The 21,504-nt window shown below is 33.4% G+C and overlaps 1 protein-coding gene across 1 annotated transcript in view; it reads left to right on the forward strand.

The window, feature by feature from the left end:
• Window positions 1-21,504, forward strand: part of LOC308640089 (uncharacterized protein) — a gene marked incomplete at both ends in the record, with an annotated part of 145,288 nt that overhangs the window by 122,952 nt on the left and 832 nt on the right. Inside the window, 9 exons of the mRNA XM_081312127.1 lie at window positions 1,756-2,001; window positions 2,527-2,571; window positions 4,932-5,009; window positions 8,565-8,810; window positions 9,332-9,376; window positions 11,735-11,812; window positions 15,367-15,612; window positions 16,138-16,182; window positions 18,543-18,620. Coding sequence (XP_081168253.1) covers window positions 1,756-2,001; window positions 2,527-2,571; window positions 4,932-5,009; window positions 8,565-8,810; window positions 9,332-9,376; window positions 11,735-11,812; window positions 15,367-15,612; window positions 16,138-16,182; window positions 18,543-18,620 — 1,107 coding nt within the window. The remainder of the gene's footprint in view (window positions 1-1,755; window positions 2,002-2,526; window positions 2,572-4,931; window positions 5,010-8,564; window positions 8,811-9,331; window positions 9,377-11,734; window positions 11,813-15,366; window positions 15,613-16,137; window positions 16,183-18,542; window positions 18,621-21,504) is intronic.

Consider the following 21,504-nt stretch of genomic DNA (forward strand, 5'->3'; position numbering starts at 1 on the left):
AAGAATAAATAAATAAAATGTAAGTGAGCAATAGGAAAAATACCTGTAATCTGAACTCCAAATGTAAACAAAAGTTGTTAAGGTTGTAGTTTTCCAGAATTTATCTATGCCTATGAATATAATGATATTTAAATTCATACTGGATATAATCATTGAAAGCTATGAGCCTGAGACTTGCCTTATCTTTTTAAAAATGAAGTATAATTTTCCTTTCATGAAAAGAAATAGATATGCTACAATACTACTTTATACCTGCTATTATATCACAAAGTCTTTAATAGCAATTGCTTGCATTGGTATTTTTAATATAAGTTCACCATAATTAGTCTAGTGTTACCTGGTATATAATGTGTACTTCTGATTTTAGGTGGTAAGAAAATATTTTAGGTCTTAAAAAACTTTGGATAGTATTGTAAGAAAGTTTTTACCGTTTTCAGTTTTCTTTCTGCTTATGATAACGAAAATCTGTTTGATGCTTGTCTGTCTTTAACAGTCTTTTATTTTGTCCATTTTTTTCATAGCCTTCAGCAACCTCTAACTAAAATTTCAATAATAGATTTATCATTTCTTTTATTTTCAATTTATCTCTTAAAAGAAATAACAAGTGATATTAACTTTCAATTTAAAGAAAATACACTGTTTAAAATATATTAAGTAAATGATAACGTTACCGATGACTAGGGTTTGGTACAAATTCTGATGATGACAGACAAATGATAAAACACTGCTGTTTAACATTTTAAGTTACTTGTAAGTTTTTCCCACTATAAATATGGCTGCAGTGAGCATTTGTATAGCTAATAGGCTAATTATCTTTTTTGTATAAAAGATAATTATAGACGATATCTTTTGTATAAAGTAGTAGAACAGAACAAGTGTGTTTGGAGCTCCTTGTTTTTGTGTGTATTTTCATATAATCTTAAATCCAGAGATTATACTGTGAATGAGAGTCCCTCTATTCCCCTGTTCTAGTTATAGAATAGTTATTCCCCTAACTCAGCTAATTTCCTCTTCTTTAGGCAGAAGCCATGGAGGACGAAGAAAGAAGGAGAATGATAGAAGCTGGTAGAAAGAAGGTAGGAGAGCAGGGGACCGCCGGGCCAGAGGTGGGAGGCGGTGGCCGGGAAAGGGTGGGAGGAGGCCTGGGGAACGAGTTTGCGGCAGCCGGGTGCGCTCAAGCCGTAGCGTGCTTGCCTGGCATGCGTGCGGCCCGGGTTCGATCCTCAACACCACATACAAACAAAGATGTTGTGTCTGCCGATAACTAAAAAATAAATATTAAAATATTCTCTCTCTCTCTCTCTCTCTCTCTCTCTCTCTCTCTCTTTTAAAAAAATAGATAAAAAATTCCGAATACATTTATTTAATATTGCTCTAGGCTTTTAATATATAGAAGTAGAAAGGAAAAAAAGTCCTTGCCCTCATGGGGTTTACCTTCTGGTTAATTTTTCTGAAAAAATAATATAACTCATATAATGAGTAATATAGGCCTAGAACATTATCTTTTTAATTTCTAATTTCCTCTTCTTTAGACTTGACATGTTCATTTCTTACCCCTCAATATTTAATAAGTTCATTCACAAGTACCTAGTGTTACAAACTTTACAACCCGAATATTCAATCCAATAGTTATTCTGAAACTGTGAAGTCATCTATATTATTATCATCATTTTAATTTGGTGATAGTTTGATCTTTTAAAGAAAGTGATCCCAAAGAAAAATTATCATTGATGTTAATGATACTTTTTCCTGTAGCTTGCCGAGTTTCGAGAAAGAAGAGCTCGATTGGATGGACAAAACCCTCATAAGAAGCCAAAAAAGAAGAAAACCTCAAGCAATAAAAATGATGTTCATGGCTTGAATATTGATCAATCAAAGAGTGAGGAGATGTTCATAAATAGTTCTCAGGGTGTTGGATCGGCCGTGATGCCTGAATCCACAATAATGAGAACTCTAAACAATGAAGAAACGCTTAAACATGAACAAGTCTTTTCTGGTGATGTAAGTATTCATCCAGATTTTAAAACATTCTACCCCTAACTAGAAAGTAGTGGCAGTGAAAAGTCATTAGCATCCACCTGAGGGAAGCTTGACAAAGTCATTGACTTTTTAGCATCAAGAACTGATAATTCTTTTAAAGAACTTGAATTTTTCTGATGGCATGTTAAGGATTTAGTTTTATTTAAAAGAGTTACATAAATTAGAGGAATGGTGTCTTTGATGCTTTTGGCTTACAGATGACATCTACTATATATGTAAAAGTTCTTGGTACTTTTGTATTTATAACAATGCCTTGTGATAAATTTTATATGCATTATTATAAGTCATTGTAATTCATAATGAAATGAAATTTTTAAAGATTTGGATAATTTTTACTAGTTTTTTAATAGTATTTTTGTGAATTTTCTATCATTGTTACTAACAGCAATGTCTTAGTAAAGCAGGATTTTTTTTTTTTTTTGTAAAGTATGATATTTAGCAGGGGAAAAATGTCATAATTGTAATCATGTTTTACTTTTGTTTTAGCTGGAAAGTGAGATTTCAACCACAGCAGATGATTACACTTCGGAGGTAAGACTAACATATCCCAATTAAAAATGTCATAGATAAAATTGATATTTTTTTGAAATTATTGATTGTTGGTACTTTATTTCTTATAAATTTATATGCTTCTGTATATATTTAATATAACTTAACATAATATAATATAAATGGATTGAAAAAGTGAAAATTATATTTTACTGCTGTATCTTTTTCCAGTGGTTAGCTAAAGTCTTAACTGTTTGAATTGCTTAATCCTTAATTATATAGCAGCCCTATTTTGGTTTTTAGGAAAGTGAGTCTGCATTTCTAGGACCCATGACCATTTTAAGATAGCCATTTAGCACAGTAAAAATTTTATAATTTAGTATGATTTTTATAGTAATGCTTTTTACAAATGTTTGAATACTAGTTTAATAAAATGTGTTTATTGGAATTAATGTTGCTGTAGTGTTGTGTATGTGTGCATGTGTGTACGTGTGTGTTACTGGGCATTGAACTCGGGGCCTTGTACATGCTAGGAAAGCACTTTGTCACCAAGCTACATTCCCAGCCCCTTTTCAGTTTTATTTTAAGATAGATTCTCACTAAGTTGCCCAGGCTATCTTTGAACTTGTGATCCTCCTGATGCACGGTGTGCATCACCATGCCTGACAATGATGATTTTTATTTTAGGTGATAAACTGTAAAATAGGCATTGGTCTCTTAAGAAATACCTGCCTTCTTTACATGTTTGCAATAAGTATCACTTTGTTATCTTATTCTTTTTAGATATGATTGTCATTTCTTTGCTCCCAAATTTAGAGTACATGGAAAATTATTATTTACTCTGAATGTTTAAGCAACTTAGTATATTTCATAAGTCTGAATTTATTGTAGGCTTCTAATAGAAAAACTAGGTTCTTTTTTTTAAGAGAGAGAGAGAGAATGAATATGAACCTTTTTTGTAGATGGACACAACACGATGCCTTTATTTTATTTTATTTTTTTTTTTAATGTGGTGCTGAGAATCAAACCCAGGTCCTGCCCATGCTAGGCGAGCGCTCTACCACTGAGCCACAATCCCAGCTCGATAAACTATGTTCTTAAATTAACATATTACAGTTTTTATTTTTGTTGTTTGGGTGTGGGTGTATGTTTGTTACTGGGGATTAAACCCAGGGATGCTCTACCACTGAGCTACATTCCCAGCTGTTTTTATCTGAAACTGACTTGCTAAGTTGCTCAGGCTAGCCTTGTACTTGCAAACCAGAATTATCTCAACTTTATCCATGGTGTGGTTGACTCTGAGGACCTGCCTTTGAACATCTCCCAAGAAAATGCTCCAGCACAGCAAAATCTTGAAAGTCATTCACAAAGACATTGTTAAAATTTGCCTTGAGCTTTTTTCTGAGCTGGCACAAAATAAAGAAAACTACAGGAAAAAAAAAATGTCAGAGGCATTCTCTAAAACTCTCTAAAACCTGGAAGCTCTGAGGACTCCCAATAACTACTGATGCCTTTCTGAGCTGCTTGACTATCATACCTCCCAGTCTGGAGGTGAGATCACTTTTCTGTCAAAAATGTCTGTTGCCTGAAGGAGACTCAGGTCTCATCACTGAAGAGAGCAAAGATCAGATAGCAACTCTGCTTTTGTGGAGTGGAGAAACAGGGCTTTCAGGTTGTGTATTGGTGAGTATTGCATGCTGTAGCTTGGGGGATTTGGTGGGAAGGCCTGCAACTAACTAAAGATGAGGATGAGAAGAATGAAATGGAGGGGAGTGAGGTGAAGTTTGAGAACTCTTCTGCAAACTTATGAAAGAAATCTTAGATAAGAAGTTGAGAATCTTAGTTATGAAGGTTGTGACAATCCTCCAGTAGGCTGTCTTCAACCTGCTGCATTGTGACTAGTACTCAGGGCTGAACAGCGAACTCAGAGCAGATCATAACAGTCCAGGCACTTCAAGACAACTCTACAGTGGGCAACATGATGACCAGAAAGTACTTGGAGATAGATCCTAACCAACTCATTGTGGGGCATTATAAATATGTTTAAACTGAATTAGAGGAGAACTAACTGAATATTTGCTATAGAGGTATTAGATATAATTATTATACTGGATAAATAATTTATGTAATACTGATAACATGATATTTGACATGATCTTTGATGGATATTTACAAATATTCATTTTATTACACTGTTACTTCAAAATAGAAATTTTAGTGTGTACTAAAATCAGAATGTGTCATTTCTGAGTCATGAAAAACTAATTGAAATTTAGAAGTATTATAATTTGAAAATTATCACAAGTGACTTTATATCTAGAATTAGTATTCCTACATTCTTGTGTTTTTTCACCAATTGCAATAATGTGTTAACAGAAGTTGGTTTTTTGCCTTCCCTTTAGCTTTATTTACCTGCCTACCCCGCAGAAGCCATAGAGGACGAAGAAAGAAGGAGAAAGATAGAAGCTGGTAGAAAGAAGGTAGGAGAGCAGAGGACCGCCGGGCCAGAGGTGGGAGGCGGTGGCCTGGAAAGGGTGGGAGGAGGCCTGGGGAACGAGTTTGCGGCAGCCGGGTGCGCTGCGCTCGGAGGGAGGTGCTGCAGGGTCTGGGTTTCCTCCCCTCCCTCCTGTCCCTTTTCCTTTTAAAAAATTCAACATAGGGGCTGGGGATGTGGCTCAAGCCGTAGCGTGCTTGCCTGGCATGCGTGCGGCCCGGGTTCGATCCTCAACACCACATACAAACAAAGATGTTGTGTCTGCCGATAACTAAAAAATAAATATTAAAATATTCTCTCTCTCTCTCTCTCTCTCTCTGTCTCTCTCTCTTTTAAAAAAATAGATAAAAAATTCAACATACATTTATTTAATATTGCTCTAGGCTTTTAATATATAGAAGTAGGGAGGAAAAAAGTCCTTGCCCTCATGGGGTTTACCTTCTGGTTAATTTTTCTGAAAAAATAATATAACTCATATAATGAGTAATATAGGCCTAGAACATTATCTTTTTAATTATGTCTGTAGTAGTGATTCATTCTAAATACTATAATGGAACTACTTCTACTTTTTATTCCATATCTGTGTGCTACTTTTTGCATTTAGTAACAGATATTCTTATTTTGGAGGGTTTTTGTTGTTGTTGTTGTTGTTGTTTAAATCAAACTTTTCATTCTTTATTTATTTATCTTTCATTTTGTGCTGACGGTTTAATCTGGGCCCTGTGTGCATGCTAGGCAAGCACTCTACCACTGAGCCACATCCCCAGACCTAAGTCATTCTTTCTATAATGCAAAGTTAATAATTTTTTCCTTTGTTATATATTTGACATTTGAATACATATTAGATATAAATTATTGATATAATCTGACACTTGGAATTTTAAGCAAAATCTTCATCTTTGCCTTGATAAATTTTGCTGACTAAATATATTCTAACGCAGAAACATGATATTTCAAGAAGTTTCTGAAATTGAGTATATTAGAAATCTCATTATTAGTATTTATTTTTTGGCATTGCATTCTCTCTAAGGGATGTTTTAAAATAATGCTCCTGGATATTTGATTCTATTTATAGATAAAGTATTTGCCAATATTCTAGTTAGTTTATTTTTAAGAATGATCTGCTATGCTTCAAGTAGTTCAAGTACATTCCAGCAGCTTAATACTGTGCAAATAGAGGCAACTGGTCTTGCACCTGTTCCTCAACACACTGGGTACTTACTAAATAACTGGGAAAAATGTTAAATGTGAAATATTTTTATACTTTGTAAGTATAATCATGAGCTATTTTGACTTATGAATTAAATATCTTCATTAAGGGAATAGGACATGTTTATATGCTTTTCTTCATCTACAGCAGATAATTTAAGTATAAAATGTTATTTATAAATAATATATTTGCCACATATTTTGATAGTAACATTAGCAAGATTGCTTTAATACTTTAGATAATAAGAAATTTATTTGCTGTCTTTGTAATTGGTCTGGTTAATAGTTATGGTAATTCTAAGCATATATTTCCTCTTTTTAAGGCAGAAAGGAACTTACATGTGGTCTTCTTTTTTCTCCTCTTAAGAGTGATTCAGGAGCTCAAATTAAATTTAAGAAGTCTTTGTCAGTAGTTGCTTTATATAAAAATCAGAAAACTTAACTCTATTTAAAAAAATACAGTAATAGCTCAGCAATAGATCCTTTGCCTAGCACGTACAAGGCTGTGGGTTTGATCCTCAGTACTACATAAAAATAAATAAAATAAAGGTATTGTGTCCATCAAAAAAATTCATAAGAATAAATAAATAAAATGTAAGTGAGCAATAGGAAAAATACCTGTAATCTGAACTCCAAATGTAAACAAAAGTTGTTAAGGTTGTAGTTTTCCAGAATTTATCTATGCCTATGAATATAATGATATTTAAATTCATACTGGATATAATCATTGAAAGCTATGAGCCTGAGACTTGCCTTATCTTTTTAAAAATGAAGTATAATTTTCCTTTCATGAAAAGAAATAGATATGCTACAATACTACTTTATACCTGCTATTATATCACAAAGTCTTTAATAGCAATTGCTTGCATTGGTATTTTTAATATAAGTTCACCATAATTAGTCTAGTGTTACCTGGTATATAATGTGTACTTCTGATTTTAGGTGGTAAGAAAATATTTTAGGTCTTAAAAAACTTTGGATAGTATTGTAAGAAAGTTTTTACCGTTTTCAGTTTTCTTTCTGCTTATGATAACGAAAATCTGTTTGATGCTTGTCTGTCTTTAACAGTCTTTTATTTTGTCCATTTTTTTCATAGCCTTCAGCAACCTCTAACTAAAATTTCAATAATAGATTTATCATTTCTTTTATTTTCAATTTATCTCTTAAAAGAAATAACAAGTGATATTAACTTTCAATTTAAAGAAAATACACTGTTTAAAATATATTAAGTAAATGATAACGTTACCGATGACTAGGGTTTGGTACAAATTCTGATGATGACAGACAAATGATAAAACACTGCTGTTTAACATTTTAAGTTACTTGTAAGTTTTTCCCACTATAAATATGGCTGCAGTGAGCATTTGTATAGCTAATAGGCTAATTATCTTTTTTGTATAAAAGATAATTATAGACGATATCTTTTGTATAAAGTAGTAGAACAGAACAAGTGTGTTTGGAGCTCCTTGTTTTTGTGTGTATTTTCATATAATCTTAAATCCAGAGATTATACTGTGAATGAGAGTCCCTCTATTCCCCTGTTCTAGTTATAGAATAGTTATTCCCCTAACTCAGCTAATTTCCTCTTCTTTAGGCAGAAGCCATGGAGGACGAAGAAAGAAGGAGAATGATAGAAGCTGGTAGAAAGAAGGTAGGAGAGCAGGGGACCGCCGGGCCAGAGGTGGGAGGCGGTGGCCGGGAAAGGGTGGGAGGAGGCCTGGGGAACGAGTTTGCGGCAGCCGGGTGCGCTCAAGCCGTAGCGTGCTTGCCTGGCATGCGTGCGGCCCGGGTTCGATCCTCAACACCACATACAAACAAAGATGTTGTGTCTGCCGATAACTAAAAAATAAATATTAAAATATTCTCTCTCTCTCTCTCTCTCTCTCTCTCTCTCTCTCTCTCTTTTAAAAAAATAGATAAAAAATTCCGAATACATTTATTTAATATTGCTCTAGGCTTTTAATATATAGAAGTAGAAAGGAAAAAAAGTCCTTGCCCTCATGGGGTTTACCTTCTGGTTAATTTTTCTGAAAAAATAATATAACTCATATAATGAGTAATATAGGCCTAGAACATTATCTTTTTAATTTCTAATTTCCTCTTCTTTAGACTTGACATGTTCATTTCTTACCCCTCAATATTTAATAAGTTCATTCACAAGTACCTAGTGTTACAAACTTTACAACCCGAATATTCAATCCAATAGTTATTCTGAAACTGTGAAGTCATCTATATTATTATCATCATTTTAATTTGGTGATAGTTTGATCTTTTAAAGAAAGTGATCCCAAAGAAAAATTATCATTGATGTTAATGATACTTTTTCCTGTAGCTTGCCGAGTTTCGAGAAAGAAGAGCTCGATTGGATGGACAAAACCCTCATAAGAAGCCAAAAAAGAAGAAAACCTCAAGCAATAAAAATGATGTTCATGGCTTGAATATTGATCAATCAAAGAGTGAGGAGATGTTCATAAATAGTTCTCAGGGTGTTGGATCGGCCGTGATGCCTGAATCCACAATAATGAGAACTCTAAACAATGAAGAAACGCTTAAACATGAACAAGTCTTTTCTGGTGATGTAAGTATTCATCCAGATTTTAAAACATTCTACCCCTAACTAGAAAGTAGTGGCAGTGAAAAGTCATTAGCATCCACCTGAGGGAAGCTTGACAAAGTCATTGACTTTTTAGCATCAAGAACTGATAATTCTTTTAAAGAACTTGAATTTTTCTGATGGCATGTTAAGGATTTAGTTTTATTTAAAAGAGTTACATAAATTAGAGGAATGGTGTCTTTGATGCTTTTGGCTTACAGATGACATCTACTATATATGTAAAAGTTCTTGGTACTTTTGTATTTATAACAATGCCTTGTGATAAATTTTATATGCATTATTATAAGTCATTGTAATTCATAATGAAATGAAATTTTTAAAGATTTGGATAATTTTTACTAGTTTTTTAATAGTATTTTTGTGAATTTTCTATCATTGTTACTAACAGCAATGTCTTAGTAAAGCAGGATTTTTTTTTTTGTAAAGTATGATATTTAGCAGGGGAAAAATGTCATAATTGTAATCATGTTTTACTTTTGTTTTAGCTGGAAAGTGAGATTTCAACCACAGCAGATGATTACACTTCGGAGGTAAGACTAACATATCCCAATTAAAAATGTCATAGATAAAATTGATATTTTTTTGAAATTATTGATTGTTGGTACTTTATTTCTTATAAATTTATATGCTTCTGTATATATTTAATATAACTTAACATAATATAATATAAATGGATTGAAAAAGTGAAAATTATATTTTACTGCTGTATCTTTTTCCAGTGGTTAGCTAAAGTCTTAACTGTTTGAATTGCTTAATCCTTAATTATATAGCAGCCCTATTTTGGTTTTTAGGAAAGTGAGTCTGCATTTCTAGGACCCATGACCATTTTAAGATAGCCATTTAGCACAGTAAAAATTTTATAATTTAGTATGATTTTTATAGTAATGCTTTTTACAAATGTTTGAATACTAGTTTAATAAAATGTGTTTATTGGAATTAATGTTGCTGTAGTGTTGTGTATGTGTGCATGTGTGTACGTGTGTGTTACTGGGCATTGAACTCGGGGCCTTGTACATGCTAGGAAAGCACTTTGTCACCAAGCTACATTCCCAGCCCCTTTTCAGTTTTATTTTAAGATAGATTCTCACTAAGTTGCCCAGGCTATCTTTGAACTTGTGATCCTCCTGATGCACGGTGTGCATCACCATGCCTGACAATGATGATTTTTATTTTAGGTGATAAACTGTAAAATAGGCATTGGTCTCTTAAGAAATACCTGCCTTCTTTACATGTTTGCAATAAGTATCACTTTGTTATCTTATTCTTTTTAGATATGATTGTCATTTCTTTGCTCCCAAATTTAGAGTACATGGAAAATTATTATTTACTCTGAATGTTTAAGCAACTTAGTATATTTCATAAGTCTGAATTTATTGTAGGCTTCTAATAGAAAAACTAGGTTCTTTTTTTTAAGAGAGAGAGAGAGAATGAATATGAACCTTTTTTGTAGATGGACACAACACGATGCCTTTATTTTATTTATTTTTTTTTTAATGTGGTGCTGAGAATCAAACCCAGGTCCTGCCCATGCTAGGCGAGCGCTCTACCACTGAGCCACAATCCCAGCTCGATAAACTATGTTCTTAAATTAACATATTACAGTTTTTATTTTTGTTGTTTGGGTGTGGGTGTATGTTTGTTACTGGGGATTAAACCCAGGGATGCTCTACCACTGAGCTACATTCCCAGCTGTTTTTATCTGAAACTGACTTGCTAAGTTGCTCAGGCTAGCCTTGTACTTGCAAACCAGAATTATCTCAACTTTATCCATGGTGTGGTTGACTCTGAGGACCTGCCTTTGAACATCTCCCAAGAAAATGCTCCAGCAGAGCAAAATCTTGAAAGTCATTCACAAAGACATTGTTAAAATTTGCCTTGAGCTTTTTTCTGAGCTGGCACAAAATAAAGAAAACTACAGGAAAAAAAAAATGTCAGAGGCATTCTCTAAAACTCTCTAAAACCTGGAAGCTCTGAGGACTCCCAATAACTACTGATGCCTTTCTGAGCTGCTTGACTATCATACCTCCCAGTCTGGAGGTGAGATCACTTTTCTGTCAAAAATGTCTGTTGCCTGAAGGAGACTCAGGTCTCATCACTGAAGAGAGCAAAGATCAGATAGCAACTCTGCTTTTGTGGAGTGGAGAAACAGGGCTTTCAGGTTGTGTATTGGTGAGTATTGCATGCTGTAGCTTGGGGGATTTGGTGGGAAGGCCTGCAACTAACTAAAGATGAGGATGAGAAGAATGAAATGGAGGGGAGTGAGGTGAAGTTTGAGAACTCTTCTGCAAACTTATGAAAGAAATCTTAGATAAGAAGTTGAGAATCTTAGTTATGAAGGTTGTGACAATCCTCCAGTAGGCTGTCTTCAACCTGCTGCATTGTGACTAGTACTCAGGGCTGAACAGCGAACTCAGAGCAGATCATAACAGTCCAGGCACTTCAAGACAACTCTACAGTGGGCAACATGATGACCAGAAAGTACTTGGAGATAGATCCTAACCAACTCATTGTGGGGCATTATAAATATGTTTAAACTGAATTAGAGGAGAACTAACTGAATATTTGCTATAGAGGTATTAGATATAATTATTATACTGGATAAATAATTTATGTAATACTGATAACATGATATTTGACATGATCTTTGATGGATATTTACAAATATTCATTTTATTACACTGTTACTTCAAAATAGAAATTTTAGTGTGTACTAAAATCAGAATGTGTCATTTCTGAGTCATGAAAAACTAATTGAAATTTAGAAGTATTATAATTTGAAAATTATCACAAGTGACTTTATATCTAGAATTAGTATTCCTACATTCTTGTGGTTTTTCACCAATTGCAATAATGTGTTAACAGAAGTTGTTTTTTTGCCTTCCCTTTAGCTTTATTTACCTGCCTACCCCGCAGAAGCCATAGAGGACGAAGAAAGAAGGAGAAAGATAGAAGCTGGTAGAAAGAAGGTAGGAGAGCAGGGGACCGCCGGGCCAGAGGTGGGAGGCGGTGGCTTGGAAAGGTTGGGAGGAGGCCTGGGGAACGAGTTTGCGGCAGCCGGGTGCGCTGCGCTCGGAGGGAGGTGCTGCAGGGTCTGGGTTTCCTCCCCTCCCTCCTGTCCCTTTTCCTTTTAAAAAATTCAACATAGGGGCTGGGGATGTGGCTCAAGCCGTAGCGTGCTTGCCTGGCATGCGTGCGGCCCGGGTTCGATCCTCAACACCACATACAAACAAAGATGTTGTGTCTGCCGATAACTAAAAAATAAATATTAAAATATTCTCTCTCTCTCTCTCTCTCTCTCTCTGTCTCTCTCTCTTTTAAAAAAATAGATAAAAAATTCAACATACATTTATTTAATATTGCTCTAGGCTTTTAATATATAGAAGTAGGGAGGAAAAAAGTCCTTGCCCTCATGGGGTTTACCTTCTGGTTAATTTTTCTGAAAAAATAATATAACTCATATAATGAGTAATATAGGCCTAGAACATTATCTTTTTAATTATGTCTGTAGTAGTGATTCATTCTAAATACTATAATGGAACTACTTCTACTTTTTATTCCATATCTGTGTGCTACTTTTTGCATTTAGTAACAGATATTCTTATTTTGGAGGGTTTTTGTTGTTGTTGTTGTTGTTGTTTAAATCAAACTTTCCATTCTTTATTTATTTATCTTTCATTTTGTGCTGACGGTTTAACCTGGGCCCTGTGTGCATGCTAGGCAAGCACTCTACCACTGAGCCACATCCCCAGACCTAAGTCATTCTTTCTATAATGCAAAGTTAATAATTTTTTCCTTTGTTATATATTTGACATTTGAATACATATTAGATATAAATTATTGATATAATCTGACACTTGGAATTTTAAGCAAAATCTTCATCTTTGCCTTGATAAATTTTGCTGACTAAATATATTCTAACGCAGAAACATGATATTTCAAGAAGTTTCTGAAATTGAGTATATTAGAAATCTCATTATTAGTATTTATTTTTTGGCATTGCATTCTCTCTAAGGGATGTTTTAAAATAATGCTCCTGGATTTTTGATTCTATTTATAGATAAAGTATTTGCCAATATTCTAGTTAGTTTATTTTTAAGAATGATCTGCTATGCTTCAAGTAGTTCAAGTACATTCCAGCAGCTTAATAATGTGCAAATAGAGGCAACTGGTCTTGCACCTGTTCCTCAACACACTGGGTAGTTACTAAATAACTGGGAAAAATGTTAAATGTGAAATATTTTTATACTTTGTAAGTATAATCATGAGCTATTTTGACTTATGAATTAAATATCTTCATTAAGGGAATAGGACATGTTTATATGCTTTTCTTCATCTACAGCAGATAATTTAAGTATAAAATGTTATTTATAAATAATATATTTGCCACATATTTTGATAGTAACATTAGCAAGATTGCTTTAATACTTTAGATAATAAGAAATTTATTTGCTGTCTTTGTAATTGGTCTGGTTAATAGTTATGGTAATTCTAAGCATATATTTCCTCTTTTTAAGGCAGAAAGGAACTTACATGTGGTCTTCTTTTTTCTCCTCTTAAGAGTGATTCAGGAGCTCAAATTAAATTTAAGAAGTCTTTGTCAGTAGTTGCTTTATATAAAAATCAGAAAACTTAACTCTATTTAAAAAAATACAGTAATAGCTCAGCAATAGATCCTTTGCCTAGCACGTACAAGGCTGTGGGTTTGATCCTCAGTACTACATAAAAATAAATAAAATAAAGGTATTGTGTCCATCAAAAAAAATTCATAAGAATAAATAAATAAAATGTAAGTGAGCAATAGGAAAAATACCTGTAATCTGAACTCCAAATGTAAACAAAAGTTGTTAAGGTTGTAGTTTTCCAGAATTTATCTATGCCTATGAATATAATGATATTTAAATTCATACTGGATATAATCATTGAAAGCTATGAGCCTGAGACTTGCCTTATCTTTTTAAAAATGAAGTATAATTTTCCTTTCATGAAAAGAAATAGATATGCTACAATACTACTTTATACCTGCTATTATATCACAAAGTCTTTAATAGCAATTGCTTGCATTGGTATTTTTAATATAAGTTCACCATAATTAGTCTAGTGTTACCTGGTATATAATGTGTACTTCTGATTTTAGGTGGTAAGAAAATATTTTAGGTCTTAAAAAACTTTGGATAGTATTGTAAGAAAGTTTTTACCGTTTTCAGTTTTCTTTCTGCTTATGATAACGAAAATCTGTTTGATGCTTGTCTGTCTTTAACAGTCTTTTATTTTGTCCATTTTTTTCATAGCCTTCAGCAACCTCTAACTAAAATTTCAATAATAGATTTATCATTTCTTTTATTTTCAATTTATCTCTTAAAAGAAATAACAAGTGATATTAACTTTCAATTTAAAGAAAATACACTGTTTAAAATATATTAAGTAAATGATAACGTTACCGATGACTAGGGTTTGGTACAAATTCTGATGATGACAGACAAATGATAAAACACTGCTGTTTAACATTTTAAGTTACTTGTAAGTTTTTCCCACTATAAATATGGCTGCAGTGAGCATTTGTATAGCTAATAGGCTAATTATCTTTTTTGTATAAAAGATAATTATAGACGATATCTTTTGTATAAAGTAGTAGAACAGAACAAGTGTGTTTGGAGCTCCTTGTTTTTGTGTGTATTTTCATATAATCTTAAATCCAGAGATTATACTGTGAATGAGAGTCCCTCTATTCCCCTGTTCTAGTTATAGAATAGTTATTCCCCTAACTCAGCTAATTTCCTCTTCTTTAGGCAGAAGCCATGGAGGACGAAGAAAGAAGGAGAATGATAGAAGCTGGTAGAAAGAAGGTAGGAGAGCAGGGGACCGCCGGGCCAGAGGTGGGAGGCGGTGGCCGGGAAAGGGTGGGAGGAGGCCTGGGGAACGAGTTTGCGGCAGCCGGGTGCGCTCAAGCCGTAGCGTGCTTGCCTGGCATGCGTGCGGCCCGGGTTCGATCCTCAACACCACATACAAACAAAGATGTTGTGTCTGCCGATAACTAAAAAATAAATATTAAAATATTCTCTCTCTCTCTCTCTCTCTCTCTCTCTCTCTCTCTTTTAAAAAAATAGATAAAAAATTCCGAATACATTTATTTAATATTGCTCTAGGCTTTTAATATATAGAAGTAGAAAGGAAAAAAAGTCCTTGCCCTCATGGGGTTTACCTTCTGGTTAATTTTTCTGAAAAAATAATATAACTCATATAATGAGTAATATAGGCCTAGAACATTATCTTTTTAATTTCTAATTTCCTCTTCTTTAGACTTGACATGTTCATTTCTTACCCCTCAATATTTAATAAGTTCATTCACAAGTACCTAGTGTTACAAACTTTACAACCCGAATATTCAATCCAATAGTTATTCTGAAACTGTGAAGTCATCTATATTATTATCATCATTTTAATTTGGTGATAGTTTGATCTTTTAAAGAAAGTGATCCCAAAGAAAAATTATCATTGATGTTAATGATACTTTTTCCTGTAGCTTGCCGAGTTTCGAGAAAGAAGAGCTCGATTGGATGGACAAAACCCTCATAAGAAGCCAAAAAAGAAGAAAACCTCAAGCAATAAAAATGATGTTCATGGCTTGAATATTGATCAATCAAAGAGTGAGGAGATGTTCATAAATAGTTCTCAGGGTGTTGGATCGGCCGTGATGCCTGAATCCACAATAATGAGAACTCTAAACAATGAAGAAACGCTTAAACATGAACAAGTCTTTTCTGGTGATGTAAGTATTCATCCAGATTTTAAAACATTCTACCCCTAACTAGAAAGTAGTGGCAGTGAAAAGTCATTAGCATCCACCTGAGGGAAGCTTGACAAAGTCATTGACTTTTTAGCATCAAGAACTGATAATTCTTTTAAAGAACTTGAATTTTTCTGATGGCATGTTAAGGATTTAGTTTTATTTAAAAGAGTTACATAAATTAGAGGAATGGTGTCTTTGATGCTTTTGGCTTACAGATGACATCTACTATATATGTAAAAGTTCTTGGTACTTTTGTATTTATAACAATGCCTTGTGATAAATTTTATATGCATTATTATAAGTCATTGTAATTCATAATGAAATGAAATTTTTAAAGATTTGGATAATTTTTACTAGTTTTTTAATAGTATTTTTGTGAATTTTCTATCATTGTTACTAACAGCAATGTCTTAGTAAAGCAGGATTTTTTTTTTTTTTTGTAAAGTATGATATTTAGCAGGGGAAAAATGTCATAATTGTAATCATGTTTTACTTTTGTTTTAGCTGGAAAGTGAGATTTCAACCACAGCAGATGATTACACTTCGGAGGTAAGACTAACATATCCCAATTAAAAATGTCATAGATAAAATTGATATTTTTTTGAAATTATTGATTGTTGGTACTTTATTTCTTATAAATTTATATGCTTCTGTATATATTTAATATAACTTAACATAATATAATATAAATGGATTGAAAAAGTGAAAATTATATTTTACTGCTGTATCTTTTTCCAGTGGTTAGCTAAAGTCTTAACTGTTTGAATTGCTTAATCCTTAATTATATAGCAGCCCTATTTTGGTTTTTAGGAAAGTGAGTCTGCATTTCTAGGACCCATGACCATTTTAAGATAGCCATTTAGCACAGTAAAAATTTTATAATTTAGTATGATTTTTATAGTAATGCTTTTTACAAATGTTTGAATACTAGTTTAATAAAATGTGTTTATTGGAATTAATGTTGCTGTAGTGTTGTGTATGTGTGCATGTGTGTACGTGTGTGTTACTGGGCATTGAACTCGGGGCCTTGTACATGCTAGGAAAGCACTTTGTCACCAAGCTACATTCCCAGCCCCTTTTCAGTTTTATTTTAAGATAGATTCTCACTAAGTTGCCCAGGCTATCTTTGAACTTGTGATCCTCCTGATGCACGGTGTGCATCACCATGCCTGACAATGATGATTTTTATTTTAGGTGATAAACTGTAAAATAGGCATTGGTCTCTTAAGAAATACCTGCCTTCTTTACATGTTTGCAATAAGTATCACTTTGTTATCTTATTCTTTTTAGATATGATTGTCATTTCTTTGCTCCCAAATTTAGAGTACATGGAAAATTATTATTTACTCTGAATGTTTAAGCAACTTAGTATATTTCATAAGTCTGAATTTATTGTAGGCTTCTAATAGAAAAACTAGGTTCTTTTTTTTAAGAGAGAGAGAGAGAATGAATATGAACCTTTTTTGTAGATGGACACAACACGATGCCTTTATTTTATTTTATTTTTTTTTTTAATGTGGTGCTGAGAATCAAACCCAGGTCCTGCCCATGCTAGGCGAGCGCTCTACCACTGAGCCACAATCCCAGCTCGATAAACTATGTTCTTAAATTAACATATTACAGTTTTTATTTTTGTTGTTTGGGTGTGGGTGTATGTTTGTTACTGGGGATTAAACCCAGGGATGCTCTACCACTGAGCTACATTCCCAGCTGTTTTTATCTGAAACTGACTTGCTAAGTTGCTCAGGCTAGCCTTGTACTTGCAAACCAGAATTATCTCAACTTTATCCATGGTGTGGTTGACTCTGAGGACCTGCCTTTGAACATCTCCCAAGAAAATGCTCCAGCACAGCAAAATCTTGAAAGTCATTCACAAAGACATTGTTAAAATTTGCCTTGAGCTTTTTTCTGAGCTGGCACAAAATAAAGAAAACTACAGGAAAAAAAAAATGTCAGAGGCATTCTCTAAAACTCTCTAAAACCTGGAAGCTCTGAGGACTCCCAATAACTACTGATGCCTTTCTGAGCTGCTTGACTATCATACCTCCCAGTCTGGAGGTGAGATCACTTTTCTGTCAAAAATGTCTGTTGCCTGAAGGAGACTCAGGTCTCATCACTGAAGAGAGCAAAGATCAGATAGCAACTCTGCTTTTGTGGAGTGGAGAAACAGGGCTTTCAGGTTGTGTATTGGTGAGTATTGCATGCTGTAGCTTGGGGGATTTGGTGGGAAGGCCTGCAACTAACTAAAGATGAGGATGAGAAGAATGAAATGGAGGGGAGTGAGGTGAAGTTTGAGAACTCTTCTGCAAACTTATGAAAGAAATCTTAGATAAGAAGTTGAGAATCTTAGTTATGAAGGTTGTGACAATCCTCCAGTAGGCTGTCTTCAACCTGCTGCATTGTGACTAGTACTCAGGGCTGAACAGCGAACTCAGAGCAGATCATAACAGTCCAGGCACTTCAAGACAACTCTACAGTGGGCAACATGATGACCAGAAAGTACTTGGAGATAGATCCTAACCAACTCATTGTGGGGCATTATAAATATGTTTAAACTGAATTAGAGGAGAACTAACTGAATATTTGCTATAGAGGTATTAGATATAATTATTATACTGGATAAATAATTTATGTAATACTGATAACATGATATTTGACATGATCTTTGATGGATATTTACAAATATTCATTTTATTACACTGTTACTTCAAAATAGAAATTTTAGTGTGTACTAAAATCAGAATGTGTCATTTCTGAGTCATGAAAAACTAATTGAAATTTAGAAGTATTATAATTTGAAAATTATCACAAGTGACTTTATATCTAGAATTAGTATTCCTACATTCTTGTGTTTTTTCACCAATTGCAATAATGTGTTAACAGAAGTTGGTTTTTTGCCTTCCCTTTAGCTTTATTTACCTGCCTACCCCGCAGAAGCCATAGAGGACGAAGAAAGAAGGAGAAAGATAGAAGCTGGTAGAAAGAAGGTAGGAGAGCAGAGGACCGCCGGGCCAGAGGTGGGAGGCGGTGGCCTGGAAAGGGTGGGAGGAGGCCTGGGGAACGAGTTTGCGGCAGCCGGGTGCGCTGCGCTCGGAGGGAGGTGCTGCAGGGTCTGGGTTTCCTCCCCTCCCTCCTGTCCCTTTTCCTTTTAAAAAATTCAACATAGGGGCTGGGGATGTGGCTCAAGCCGTAGCGTGCTTGCCTGGCATGCGTGCGGCCCGGGTTCGATCCTCAACACCACATACAAACAAAGATGTTGTGTCTGCCGATAACTAAAAAATAAATATTAAAATATTCTCTCTCTCTCTCTCTCTCTCTCTGTCTCTCTCTCTTTTAAAAAAATAGATAAAAAATTCAACATACATTTATTTAATATTGCTCTAGGCTTTTAATATATAGAAGTAGGGAGGAAAAAAGTCCTTGCCCTCATGGGGTTTACCTTCTGGTTAATTTTTCTGAAAAAATAATATAACTCATATAATGAGTAATATAGGCCTAGAACATTATCTTTTTAATTATGTCTGTAGTAGTGATTCATTCTAAATACTATAATGGAACTACTTCTACTTTTTATTCCATATCTGTGTGCTACTTTTTGTATTTAGTAACAGATATTCTTATTTTGGAGGGTTTTTGTTGTTGTTGTTGTTGTTGTTTAAATCAAACTTTTCATTCTTTATTTATTTATCTTTCATTTTGTGCTGACGGTTTAACCTGGGCCCTGTGTGCATGCTAGGCAAGCACTCTACCACTGAGCCACATCCCCAGACCTAAGTCATTCTTTCTATAATGCAAAGTTAATAATTTTTTCCTTTGTTATATATTTGACATTTGAATACATATTAGATATAAATTATTGATATAATCTGACACTTGGAATTTTAAGCAAAATCTTCATCTTTGCCTTGATAAATTTTGCTGACTAAATATATTCTAACGCAGAAACATGATATTTCAAGAAGTTTCTGAAATTGAGTATATTAGAAATCTCATTATTAGTATTTATTTTTTGGCATTGCATTCTCTCTAAGGGATGTTTTAAAATAATGCTCCTGGATATTTGATTCTATTTATAGATAAAGTATTTGCCAATATTCTAGTTAGTTTATTTTTAAGAATGATCTGCTATGCTTCAAGTAGTTCAAGTACATTCCAGCAGCTTAATACTGTGCAAATAGAGGCAACTGGTCTTGCACCTGTTCCTCAACACACTGGGTACTTACTAAATAACTGGGAAAAATGTTAAATGTGAAATATTTTTATACTTTGTAAGTATAATCATGAGCTATTTTGACTTATGAATTAAATATCTTCATTAAGGGAATAGGACATGTTTATATGCTTTTCTTCATCTACAGCAGATAATTTAAGTATAAAATGTTATTTATAAATAATATATTTGCCACATATTTTGATAGTAACATTAGCAAGATTGCTTTAATACTTTAGATAATAAGAAATTTATTTGCTGTCTTTGTAATTGGTCTGGTTAATAGTTATGGTAATTCTAAGCATATATTTCCTCTTTTTAAGGCAGAAAGGAACTTACATGTGGTCTTCTTTTTTCTCCTCTTAAGAGTGATTCAGGAGCTCAAATTAAATTTAAGAAGTCTTTGTCAGTAGTTGCTTTATATAAAAATCAGAAAACTTAACTCTATTTAAAAAAATACAGTAATAGCTCAGCAATAGATCCTTTGCCTAGCACGTACAAGGCTGTGGGTTTGATCCTCAGTACTACATAAAAATAAATAAAATAAAGGTATTGTGTCCATCAAAAAAATTCATAAGAATAAATAAATAAAATGTAAGTGAGCAATAGGAAAAATACCTGTAATCTGAACTCCAAATGTAAACAAAAGTTGTTAAGGTTGTAGTTTTCCAGAATTTATCTATGCCTATGAATATAATGATATTTAAATTCATACTGGATATAATCATTGAAAGCTATGAGCCTGAGACTTGCCTTATCTTTTTAAAAATGAAGTATAATTTTCCTTTCATGAAAAGAAATAGATATGCTACAATACTACTTTATACCTGCTATTATATCACAAAGTCTTTAATAGCAATTGCTTGCATTGGTATTTTTAATATAAGTTCACCATAATTAGTCTAGTGTTACCTGGTATATAATGTGTACTTCTGATTTTAGGTGGTAAGAAAATATTTTAGGTCTTAAAAAACTTTGGATAGTATTGTAAGAAAGTTTTTACCGTTTTCAGTTTTCTTTCTGCTTATGATAACGAAAATCTGTTTGATGCTTGTCTGTCTTTAACAGTCTTTTATTTTGTCCATTTTTTTCATAGCCTTCAGCAACCTCTAACTAAAATTTCAATAATAGATTTATCATTTCTTTTATTTTCAATTTATCTCTTAAAAGAAATAACAAGTGATATTAACTTTCAATTTAAAGAAAATACACTGTTTAAAATATATTAAGTAAATGATAACGTTACCGATGACTAGGGTTTGGTACAAATTCTGATGATGACAGACAAATGATAAAACACTGCTGTTTAACATTTTAAGTTACTTGTAAGTTTTTCCCACTATAAATATGGCTGCAGTGAGCATTTGTATAGCTAATAGGCTAATTATCTTTTTTGTATAAAAGATAATTATAGACGATATCTTTTGTATAAAGTAGTAGAACAGAACAAGTGTGTTTGGAGCTCCTTGTTTTTGTGTGTATTTTCATATAATCTTAAATCCAGAGATTATACTGTGAATGAGAGTCCCTCTATTCCCCTGTTCTAGTTATAGAATAGTTATTCCCCTAACTCAGCTAATTTCCTCTTCTTTAGGCAGAAGCCATGGAGGACGAAGAAAGAAGGAGAATGATAGAAGCTGGTAGAAAGAAGGTAGGAGAGC

This window comes from Spermophilus citellus (assembly GCF_964194105.1).
Source record: "Spermophilus citellus genome assembly, contig: SCAFFOLD_122, whole genome shotgun sequence".
Lineage (NCBI taxonomy): Eukaryota > Metazoa > Chordata > Mammalia > Rodentia > Sciuridae > Spermophilus > Spermophilus citellus.